The sequence below is a fragment of the Osmerus mordax genome, chromosome 14 (genome assembly GCF_038355195.1).
Source record: "Osmerus mordax isolate fOsmMor3 chromosome 14, fOsmMor3.pri, whole genome shotgun sequence".
NCBI classification, from domain to species: domain Eukaryota; kingdom Metazoa; phylum Chordata; class Actinopteri; order Osmeriformes; family Osmeridae; genus Osmerus; species Osmerus mordax.
Window position 1 is genome coordinate 3,676,869 of NC_090063.1, and position 12,453 is coordinate 3,689,321.

At 39.9% G+C, this 12,453-nt stretch overlaps 1 protein-coding gene across 1 annotated transcript; it reads right to left on the reverse strand.

Moving 5' to 3' along the window:
- Positions 1-680: 680 nt before the first annotated feature.
- Positions 681-6,986, reverse strand: LOC136956068 (eosinophil peroxidase-like). The gene is made up of 16 exons (XM_067249888.1): positions 6,944-6,986; positions 6,424-6,495; positions 6,246-6,333; positions 5,806-5,990; positions 5,576-5,708; positions 4,892-5,021; positions 4,562-4,768; positions 4,057-4,420; positions 3,685-3,845; positions 3,293-3,551; positions 3,021-3,191; positions 2,462-2,699; positions 2,100-2,311; positions 1,880-1,917; positions 1,627-1,674; positions 681-1,431 (listed from the first exon to the last, which is right to left on the reverse strand). Exons 2-16 carry the CDS (start codon positions 6,491-6,493, stop codon positions 1,417-1,419), a joined length of 2,319 nt encoding a protein of 772 aa, XP_067105989.1. The 5' UTR covers positions 6,494-6,495; positions 6,944-6,986; the 3' UTR covers positions 681-1,416.
- Positions 6,987-12,453: the final 5,467 nt, after the last annotated feature.

The following is a 12,453-nucleotide window of genomic DNA, read 5'->3' on the forward strand; positions in this document are numbered from 1 at the left end:
TTTAATGATGCAGCAATTCAGTATTTCTTTTTAACTTACTAAGGGAGTAGGATTTTGGCAACACTGTTTTTCATAAAGTGTGTCATAAAAAGCTTTTGATACTAGTTGCAAAAATGTAAAAGTTAGAAGGGGAGTAGGATTTTGGCAAAACTGTTTTTCATACCTGCCGAAATCCCCCCGCCCCCCCATATTTTGGGACCATACGATCTGACACATTCCAACTATGCGGGGACAATCTGGATGGTGACACTAACTGGGTAATAGCTTGTAAACTGGTATTGAATACAATACTTTTTCACTACTAGATACATTTATAATGAAGCATTGGTATTTCTTTGTATAAGAGGTAATGTTATTATAGGTGACTGTGCCAGTTTTTGCCATTCCTAATGTTTGATCATTCATTATCATTCCACAAATTCGTCTTAATGTTTATCCAAAATCTCAGGTTGGCTGTGACAGCTGCCTCAGATGGTTCCATCAGTGTTGTGCAATCCAACTGACAGAGGAATATGTCTGTGCTGCCTGCCGTAAACAGTCCTGACCTGTTTTCATGATCAAGCCTCAAACTTGTTAAAACTCTTATTTAAATTATCACTCTATTTCTTTCTTTTTTTCTACCTTTTGTTAAATATATCATCATAGTTTTTTGTTTAAAAATAAATGTGATGGAACCAATCAAAATGTCATCATTTATTAGATGCTTTTCACTAGCCATTCACAAAGGAAGCACTGTACATTGCAAATAGGAAGATACTAACAAGGCTGTGGAAAGCAGGATCTATAAAATGGATATGACACAAAACAGTTGTGTGGCAAGTAGTTTACTGAGAGGGAAATATAAGTTGAATTCTGGTAGGAGGGACCTAACATAATGTAGCTATACTCATTTATCAGACGATTCTATTACAATTGGCATATAGTGCATTTAGTAAGTAGCCTCTAATAGCAAGTAATCAAGAAGCAGAAGTGAATAGTTCTACTAAAAGTGATTCGTACAAATGAATACAAAGAAGGATGCTCGCTTTTACCTGACAGTGACTATGATAACAGCAGTCGCAACTACAACATAATTCACATGTTACCCTCGTTCCGATCATAGGACAGTGTAGCACAACATCAACATTGTTTCTCAAGTGCAGCTCAACATTACGTATATTTTCGTGAGACAATCATTCAGATTTTACATGTAGCACGACAGACAAATCGTATAGGCTCTCGAGTGCAGCGCAATATCACTTATATTTTAATGAAACATGAATAAAATAACCTACTGACAGGTTCCTCAAAGCTTAAGAAGAGGGGAAACTAGGCTTAACATTTTACATTATCGAGATATATATATTTTTAATATATCGCCCATCCCTAGTTGCTGGGTAGCGTTGCTGTTGGAACCGGGGTGTCCGGAGGGACCTCTCATGCCTTCAGGACCTGGGGATAATCACCAAGCATTAGGTGGGAGTTATGGACAGTTTTTATCAGTACTTATCACATTAAATGAAAAAAAATATATTGTTTGATATATATCATGTTTACAGTAGGCTTTTTACACAATGTGTGATATTAACTACGACTTAAAATATATTGGACCGATACATTGATAATCTTTTTGGAATAAAGAACTACCTCGTTCTCCTGGGGGTCCTGTTGGCCCAGCAGGTCCTTGTAAACAATCTGTGGGATTAGGAGGAGAAAGTGTTTAACATGAAAATAATAATAATCTATCATATTTATTAAAATATTGATTCATTTGATTCATAAAGTGCACTTCTAAATAAATAGAACCATCAGATTGCAGCAACCTTTCACCATCAAAAGATTTGATTTGACTGTATATGTTGTGCTTGCTTAAATTACTTCACGTCACTGAGAATCTGACCTCATTTTCAATGTCATTCTTGCAACTGCCTGTTGAGCCTGCAAGACCAAACACAAATACATGAGCCCTGAAGACAACCTCTGTGCTCTCTATCATAGGATCATTGTATATTAAAATGGAAATACAGATTTGAAACAAAGGAAAAGTTACCCACAACTTGCTGATAGAATTTAGAGTAAATGCAAGGGATGAAACAAAACCTTCTCCAGTGGCCATTTACCTGTCTCACAGGGTCTCTCTCTCCAGGGTGAGAGGTTGAGGGAAGGGAGGCCATTGCAGCTGACAAGAGGGTTTGTTCTCGACCTAATGCGGAAGGGGTCGCGGGGGACCATGTTGATTCCAGTGTTATCACAGATGATCCGACTCAAAGAGACGGACATCAGGGAAGCTCTCTGCCTTGAGCTGAAGACGCCTGGATTCTCGTACCACAGCCTGGCAACAGCAATACAGTAACAGGTGAAACACAGCCTGGCAACAGCAATACAGTAACAGGTGAAACACAGCCTGGCAACAGCAATACAGTAACAGGTGAAACACAGCCTCATAATACATCATACATTTAGATGCACGCAAAACCCTTACCTGTCTCCCTGGCGAATCCTCTTAAACTGGTTGGCTATGAGACAGGAGAAGAGTGGGCCCACACGTCCATCCCGAACAAAGGGCTCGGCCACGCCTCCCAGCCAAATATCAATGTTGGCTGGTGTGCCATAAAGCTGTAGAAGCCTGCGGGCCAGTGGAGCGTTGTTCAGGACCTGTGCCAACTCGCGTTCATTTCGGGGCTCAGAGAGCCCACATAACCTGCGCCACGTGTTGTAACCTTAAAGGGAACAGGTAGTGTAAGTTGGTATATACTGTAAATGTACAGTTATGTTTCGATTCATTTTCTTTTATTCTATACTATAATGATGATTTCATTTTTTATTTAAATAGTTAACAATAGAACAGAATGGAATGCCTTTTACAGAATGTATATGCCAGAATGTGTAAGAAAAGAGATTATGCTGTGCACTGGAAAAGGCCTGATGGACTGTTAATTCTTATAAACAATAGAGGGAGGTGAGTGTCAGCTGTGGGTTTTAATTCCGGAGGAAATGGAATGAGTGAGTTTATAAGTGGGAATGGAGAAGGAGGTGTGTACCGGGCAGTCCGTGGTCACGTCCTCTCTGCATGTTTAGAGAGGCCAGGTCCAGAGCTATGTGCATAACAAACTCGAACAGTCTATCCCTCAAAGCGGTCACCATCATGTGGTCCTGAGTACCCAATTTGGCCGGACGAATGATCAAACCACGGAGTAGAGGGTCAATACCACCTAAAGGAAGAGAGAGAGAGAAAAACAGTATAAAAGGTTTCACACTTCCAGGTGATATAAATCTGACAGGCAGTTCATCCATAGCCCCTGCCGTCACTTACCCTCAAACACCACTCTCCAGGGGGTGAAGAAGGCCTCAAATAGAGGTACGTTGGGAAGACGACGATTCTCATTGAGGTTTTGGTCAACACGGAACACCACGGGCTGGATGGCGAGGTGGGCAAAGCGGTATGCAGCCGTAGCAAACACGTTGGCGATACTTGGATCAATAGCCTCATTGTAACCAGGATAGCGACCTAGCTGACGGTTCATCACATCTGGGCCCACAATGTGAGGCAGGTAGTCCCGGAAGACTAAAATCTAATAAGGGGACGGAGAGATAATGTGCATGAATGCATGTTTGAAAAGGTTTCAAAATACTTAAAAAGGATCAAAGTAAACATGAGAAGAAAAACAGTGTGCATGTGCAAGCGCGTGTGTGTGCATGGGTTACCTGGGCGTAGGCGCCCTGAATCTTGCGGGCCTCTTGGTAGAGTGTCTCACTGTCCCACTGTGGGTTAATGCTACGCAGCTGACGAGCCAGGCGGTTGTGCTCACGCACAAAGAGTGTGTGAATGGATGTCAAGGCGATATTCTCATCCACACGTTCATCACCTGGGGCAAAGAAAGTGACTTAAACATCAACTTGAATAGTCACAGGCACCATCATTGTAAAAGTTCCAATTAACAATTGTCCACAGCCAACTACTGAACCTAGATGTTTTAAATCGTCTCTGCCTTCAGTTTCTGGTTGTTTAAGTTAAGTGTGTGGTTGACTAAAAGGTGTTAGCATATTTTAAGAGAGACACAGTTGAGATCTACCAACCTGCAATGAAACAGGGCACCTCCTTGGCATTTGTGTCATTGGTGATCTTTTTGCGCGTAGCGCACATGTTGCTCTTTAGGGTGGAGAAGGGTAGCAACTCCCGCCCGTTGTCTGTAAACTCGGTGTTGACGCGCATAAGGCCGCCGTCGTCGGTCAGGTTACGGAGCTCCAAAGCCAGCCCCTCCTCTGAACCATACACTTGTCCTAGGTCTAGGAAGGCTGTTAGAGAATTGATCTGCTCCCTCTTATTGCTCACACCGCCAAACATGTAGGCTGTGTTTCCTGTGCCGCAGACAGGTGCAGATCTGAAGACAGGGATGCAGTTGTTGGGGCCAAAGGGAATGCGAGGGTCCCGCCGTGGAATCTGCTCCCGGAGGACGGTATATGGTTAATGGCAAAATCGTTGAACTGAGTGTTTACAAAGTAGGATGCCCCATTTATACACAATTAAGCCCCCTTCCAAACTTGAGATGTATTCAAAACGTGAGTAGTGTAAGTCACTGACTGGGATGGGGAAGCAGGGTTCTGAGCGCTCACAACTGTCGTCGCAGTCCAGGCCATTGCTGAAAGAGCGGATGCTAGGGGAGAAAGGCGTGAATGTCAGGTCGTGGTCATTCCACTGGCCAAACATGGTCACGAGATGGGTGAACTCTTGATCGCTCTCCACAGCCTCATCCGTTGTGTTCAAAATGAGGTTTGAGACCTCCCTGACCTGAGAACAAACGGCAGAGAAAAAAACTCATTTTTTCCCAGGTGTATTAATTAGCCTACCAGTTTGTGACATTTAAAGGTGATATCTTGCTTTCATTTCTAAGTTCTGCTTCTGCAGTCATACCAGAGGAAGCACGAAGTTGTTAAACCTCTTGTTTTGGTCCCAGCCTATAGGCTCAGAGACACCATCGTCATACTGGGCAGGTATCAGGCGTGCGAAGGGGGTGTTGGAGGCTCCGAAGAAAGGGTTCTTCCTGGAAAATAGACATTGAGAAATCTAACTTTAGAAACCCTGCGGTTAAGGTTTTCAAAATGTGCAGTGAGGTTTCAGTGGCCAAGTTTCAAAGAAAAATCCTTAAACTTCAGCTGTTCTTCCTCAAAAAAACAGCCATAACCACACAAATTCGTTGGTACCCTTAAATGCATGAAAATTATTATATTTGTTTCGCTTTTGAAGTCTGAAAAAAAGATCATGTGGTTGCTCTCATAAGAGGTCTATAGGTCGTGTTCACACTTGAAGTTTGGTTCTCTTTGTTCTCTTAGTTCGGACCAGAAAAGAAAATTATTCGTTTAGTCCGGGTTCGCTTTGCGGTCACACTGGCATTTTTTTTTTTTTACACCGAACCTAAATAAAAGGCATACAGATAAGGTTTGTTTGGAGACCCACTATTCAGGCGGTCTCGGTACGCTTGTTTGGTATGCACCAAGATTCGGATGGCAGTGTTCACACTTGCTAAAATGAACAGAGCAATCGCACCAGAGTTGGTTTTAATTTAACCTAACCTGCCATGTGTAAACAAACCCTTACAAGTTGTTGCAGACACTTGTGGCTGTGCGATACTTGTCAACGTTGGGGGTGGAACGACAGGATGGAGGCCTTACTCTGGCCGCACAGCCAGTTACTCTGACGATGGTTTCAAGATCCTCGTCTGAGAGTATATCTGAAGTGACAGGAAAAGATTATTAGTATGTGTGTGAGTGACCGATACGTCAGCGTGTGTGTTTCTCTGTTTGTTTGCATGCCTATGTCTAACTGACCTGTTGCATTAATTACGTTGATGGAGCGTTTGTGTGCATGGTGTACATTGGCTTTGATCAGTCTCAGGGTGTTCTCCATGTAGTCTGCAGCTCTCACGGCGGAGCGTGTGTCTCTGCGCGGTTGCTTGTAAAGACGTAGCACATCTGAAGGCTTGACTGACTCGCTACGCACTTTGGCCAGACTCCTGAGGCACAAACAAACACACACAGATCATTGATATAACATGGCCAAACACCGCTGTGTATCTATTAATCTCTGCCAGGAATACAAAAAGCTGAAATATTTAGAAACCCAGAAATGTTTTGCCTGAATTGACCACAACTAGGATCAAAACGATGCGCATTGCGATATTTTGCCAGACAAATAGTTGCTGAACACAGATTAGAAGTACTAAGACAATTATGCAAATAGAAGATGGAAACCTGTCAGCTTCACTCACTTCTCCCTGGAGTACTTATAGGCATCGTCCACAATTCTCTTTGCCTCCTCCAGTGCACTTTGTATGAAGGGGCTGCCCAAGCTTGCCTCTGTTGACCATGATAAGCAAAATATGTCTAATATATATGATATATGCACATGAGATTAGGAAATGTGGCCTGTCTGTTTATGTTTCCTACCTGATAGGACAGAGTAGTTGAGTGTCAGCGCCAAGCCCAACGTCAGAAGGAGAGAGGGAAGGAGATTCATCTCTGAAATAATGATAAGAAATGGTGTTGAGATGCCATAACTGGGAGTTACATTACCTTACACGACTCTTAAGGACACAACGTAACTTGGCACAGCCAGGAATCAACCCAGCAACCTTCTGCTTAATAGCCCGATTCCCTAACCGCTCAGCCATCTGACCCCGATCCCATCTGAGTCCCTCAAGAAGACTCTTAGGTCAAACCAATAATATACCAAAGAATACCAAAGAAACAAGTTGTAAGCAAAAAATACATATATATACCACCTGTATTTAACAACTATGACAAAAAATTGCTTTATAATCACACATACACATACATACATAAACAGTAGACACAGCTTTGAACACAACCTACCAATCTACTTTGAGTTAGATGTTCATGCATAAATAAAAAATAACTATGACCCTCATCTGTAAAGTAAGTTAAGTGTAAGGCCAAGTTCTCTTACCTGTGTGAGTCTTTTACAACTGCATGAATTGGAAGATCAGTATAGTGTTATATCTAACCAGTAGCTGTGTATTTATAGAAAAAGGTGAAGCCTCACCCTTCATTGTGTTGCTCAAGAGGGCAGTATGCTTCTCACAAACCGCCACTTACCTCTTCCTCCTTTCCACTCAGAGACCTTGTCTCATCCCCTCAATGATTGATGGAATGAAGACAGCTTTCTATAGTTCAAACTATTACCATAACTAATTGTTTTGTTTTTACAAAAGGTGGTTGATTTGTGTATTTCTTTGCCATGCATAGTTTTTGCATTACGTACTGTATCTTTATTGCCTTATCTTTCATTAACTAATGACTGCACACCTTTAAGCTTTTGGGAAACATATGTTGCACAGACATTAGCCCACTTTAATTACCTTGGACGAGTTCACCGTCAAGGTTTCTATCTAAGGGATGCATATATTTAAACTTTAGTTCCCCTGAAGAACCACTATTTCACCTTCAAACTGTCTTTCTGTTGAAGTTGGGCCTTAAATGGAAATGTTGCTTTCTCCTACAGTATGTCGACATGGCATTGCTCTAACTATTACCACACAGAATGTTAACCAGAAGGAACTTTGTGTGCAGTAGAGGAAGTGAGTCAAGACCTATGTTACATGGAGATAACTTTGATGTTACTGCTGCTAGCCAAGCCAATTATGTTACAGAGACCGTTGTCTCTCTTCGTGGGCTGCAGCTCTCTGTCCAATATCCTACACAGTCAGAGTGAGACGTATTAAAAGAAGACAAAACAGTCAGTTCATTTCATTCAGATTCATTGAGTGAGTCATTCATTTAGACTCCCTCATTATTTGTATCTGCTTGGTTTTACCACCTTCATATTCACACACTCAAATTTACTATCTGAGCATCTTATACAAAGCTTCACTGATAACTTATACCACTAAACCATAATGAAGTGGGACTACTTAGCAGTTTTTCTGGTCTTACAATGTAGTTACAGTAATTGTAATCTCAATGTAAACTGTTCCTACTGTTTTTGCAGGGAATAACCTCTCTTATGTAGGGTTTATCCCAACAACATTGAGCAAAATTACCATGGGAATGGGGGAAGGAAATTATATATTTTTTTAAAAGACCAGGAAATTCCCTGGTAATGCTTGACTTTCCTCAGTACTTATCAATGAATCATGTAGATGTATGTTTTGAATTGGATTATTGTTCTGGGTTATCCCTGACTGTGGAGCACTTTTCATCTAAATACAATTTATCAATCAAAATAAGGTCTTGGGCTTAGAAGTAATAGATTAGGAAGTAATAGGTGCTAATTCTTTGCAACAGGGTTGCGTGCCCTATTACTGTGCTTTGTCTGTATTTAAGTGTGTAAGAGGCAAGTGTGTAAGAGGTAAGAGATAAGATAACACTATTGATCTACATTGAAATCTACATTTATCTACACCTACTTTGGAAAATGTAGGTGTTATAGCAGCAAAGAGGTACGCAAATTATTTTACAATAAAATAAGAAATACAAAATATAATTAAATGGACAAATAATAGAATCAGAAATAACTTTATTCACCATGTAAGTTCACATAAACATGTAATATAAACAATATGAACATATAATATAAAATACTGTGTGTGTGTGTGTGTGGGTGGTGGGGGGGGGGGGGGGCAGTTATAGGCACAGGGGTGGGGGTTGTTTGCTGTACACCTCAAAGGACCCGAGCCTCCTAAGAAAGAATTACAGTAAAGTTTAATGTCTACAATAAAGATTAGCTACCATAAAAATTAGCAGAAAAGTAAAGCCTTGCGCAGCACCATTTTTACCTTGGGAAGTAAACAGTTCCCCTTTACAGAAAGTCAAATTGACATAAAAAAAGGAATTGGCAAGACATTGGTTTCATCATATGGCAATACCATGACAAGCCAAAAATAAGTATGTTCCTACATATTTTGATAGTTATTTATTCATGTAATGTGTTCAAACAGTATCTATTTTCCTGAATATTTAAAGGAAAAGTCTACATAAAGGTGAAATATATACACATATGTATACACACTCAGTAGGGTCCGAGTCCACCATCACAAATCTGTTTTATTTGATTATTTATTAGTAAAATAAATGTTCAGCTCATAATTATAATCTTGAGGAATACATTACTTAACACTGATTTACATTACATTCTATATTTCTGGGGGGCCGGGGGGGGGGAGGGGGGGGGGGCAGTGCCAAGATGATCTGTGCTAAATATTGACGATTGTTCAAACTTTGTAGGAGGAGTAATTTCTTTTAATTCATGAATCAAAAATGATGGTTGCATCAATTCGGTTGGTATCGCAAGTTACTGTAACATGGTTCACCCATGGGATCTCCCAAGATATCAACAGACAAAGGAATCACTTAATTAAGGCAAACAAATCAACAGTTATTGGCTGAAACAGATCTTTGCTTATTGCAGCTCCCCTAGAGGTTAAATAACGTGACCTTTTGTGGACCTCTTTAGAACACGGTTCTGAAACCCTATATAAACTTTGGTGTCAATGTAGCAAAGATTTTTCGTTTTTTTGCTAAGTCCCATTGACTTGGGAGTTCGCCTTTCCAACTTCATTCAATGCATTTACTATTTCATAATTGATGTAGGGCTTACTGATTATAAACTAATGCAAACATCCTGTAGTCATGTTTTTCAATTTATATTTGTATTAGTAATATTATAAGATCACAGCAATTATAATTTTTATTAGCCTGTTAGTGTGGTGGTGTTTCTGTAAATGGTTAGCTAACTGATAGTGCTTATACAGTTGTGGCCATAAGTTTTGGCAATGACAAATGTTGTGTTTTGCAAAGTTTGCTGGTTCAGTCATTTACACATAGATACAGGAGATTTTATTTAACTTTTGTGTACAAACAGAGGCTGCAAATGCCTTCCAAACATGTATTTGTCCTCCGATTACAGTTTCCCTTTACAGCTCTAGCAGAACACGCAGATGGTCAGAGAAATCAATTAGAAACAAAACAGAAAGAAACAATTACATAACTGTGTCTGTGGTTGGTCAGCAAGTCCCATCAATTCAGCTTCATAGCTGGGAATAGATTTCCGAACAGGAAAGAGTAATACATGTCATATGATTTCAAATATACAGTAGTAGATGATTCAAAATATACCACATATAATATGGGAATGTATTATTATGTATCATTATGACAAACTATTGCCAGGCTCATGTCATTTTACAATAACCAAAATCATTGAATACTCGAAGAATACTTGTTCCCCACTATGCATAGGCTACACTGAAATGCTAAAGTCATACATAGAGTAATATATTCTATATCTTTAGACTTTAAAACCTTATCCACATATTCAGGATGACACCGTTTGTCCTCTGTTGACATATATTACTTTTTCATGAACAAAAGGGCTAGAAAGCCTGTAGCAGGAACCATATCTCAACTTTGAAAACAGATTTTGTACAGCTCTTACATGAATAATACGTCTAATTCAGATGCATGTATTGACCAAACTCGAATGAACAGCACAATAAATAAACTTCAAGAACCAGACATCTTGGATTTCTCTGGTATGATACATATCGTACAACCAAAAGTTAAACATTAAGCGATACAATGTCAAATCAAATATTTGCTTTTGTAGAGGTTTAAAAAACAAACACAATAAACTGTTTCAAAGGCCCACGTCCTCCCAGTGGGCAATCTGCAGTTAAAAACAATAATGAAACTGAAAAACAGATTGTTTATGCTGCATGGTTTGCATGTTGACTTGTCAGACAGGACAAAATGGTTACAGACTGATTGGCAATTACATTGAAACAAAAGTAGCAGAAGTTGCCAAACTTTGAATAAGCAAACTGCTAGATATGAGTCAGTTATGACAAAAAATGACAGACAACACAGACACCGTTCTCTTACTACTGTACTGTACAAAGTGAGTACTCGGCTATTACTAATTAAATTCCCCTCAGATTAGTTTTTTCAACTTCATAGATACAGTAGTCGACTTTTTTTGCACACACATGAAACAACAACAAAAGAAAGGAATGTGGCATTGGATATCCTGTTTATTTCAAATGGTCATAGAGGCCTAAGGCAAGGTGAGGGTTGTTGACTTAGTGACATTTGTCTTTTCTCACCCAAAAAACTTTTGAGATACTTTCTCTCCCAAAGAGGATTTGGGTGTAAGTTTGGTCAAACCTTTTATATTTCAATGGGAATATGGCAGCACAAACATCCTACAATGTATCGGAATCAAACAAATCTCAGGTCTCTTTCTGCTGTTAATCTTAGAACACAGTAGTCATATGCCCCAGATCTTTGTTCCCCAAAGGCATTGTGGGACATTGGCATCTGTAGTCTTTCCTGACATTTTCTACTGACATATTCATGCTTTGAATCCGACATGAATACAAACTTATCAAAGCGAGCATGTAGAGGCACAAAGGGGCAGAGCAGAGCACCCAAAAAGGCCTAATTACAGTGATGAAAGGGGTGTAAATGAATGATGAATGCACTGCCTGTCCTAGTCATAGCCCACTAACGTCCTATGCGAGTTCTAATGTATACACTTATGCAATGCACAGGTCATGGAAGAGTCAGGGATGGAACACGGACCTGAATGTGTGTCGGAATGAAGAATTCTATAGTTCTAAGAAGAACGTTCTATTGTTTCATGGTTTTGTTGGGTCTCTTTTTTGAACATCTTTCACGGTGATCCTTCAAAACTTCTAATGCTCAAATACAGCAATCCATTCATTCAACACCCACGTGCATGTGAACATGCATGCTCATCTGCATGCACAATCACACACGTTCTCTAAGATACACGCACACAGACTTACTGTAGACATGCCAACGCTGTTTTATGGGTTATGCTATAAATGTCTATGTGCTAAACTCAGTACCTCAACATATTTATCTCAGCAGCGCAAGCAGTATACAATCTGCCCACTTCACAATCTGCTGGTTTCTAACCAGCCAGCCAGCTTTTAAACATCATATAACCAAACCATCTTCGAACAAGCTCAACCAGACTGGTTCTGAACCCTGTGTGACACTCACACCTCCTGGACAAACATGACAACAATATCTATGACAACACTGAGAACAAAGAAACCAAACTTTATTAAAACATGCCTGCATGTCAAATCAAGGTACTAACATTAAACTATACTATCATAATATTTTCTTTTTTTCCTTTTTAACAAAATATCTTAAGAGCTTTAAGTCTTTAACTTCAGTGGCTGACTCCTGACAAGTTGGAGTGGACATAAAGGGATCATCAGGGTTTTTTATTCCGCTGTCTGAAACATCCAATAAGAATGGGTTGGGCTTGGAAAAGATAGATCTTCTTACTTACTTCTTACATAAAAAAAAAAACAAGAAAAAAAACAGACATTCCTTCATTAACAACCGGACAGTTCAACCGGACAGTTCCTTCAGTACAAGTTCAACTGTTTAGTTCTGTCTTTTTTTTAAATTATTGTTGTTTCT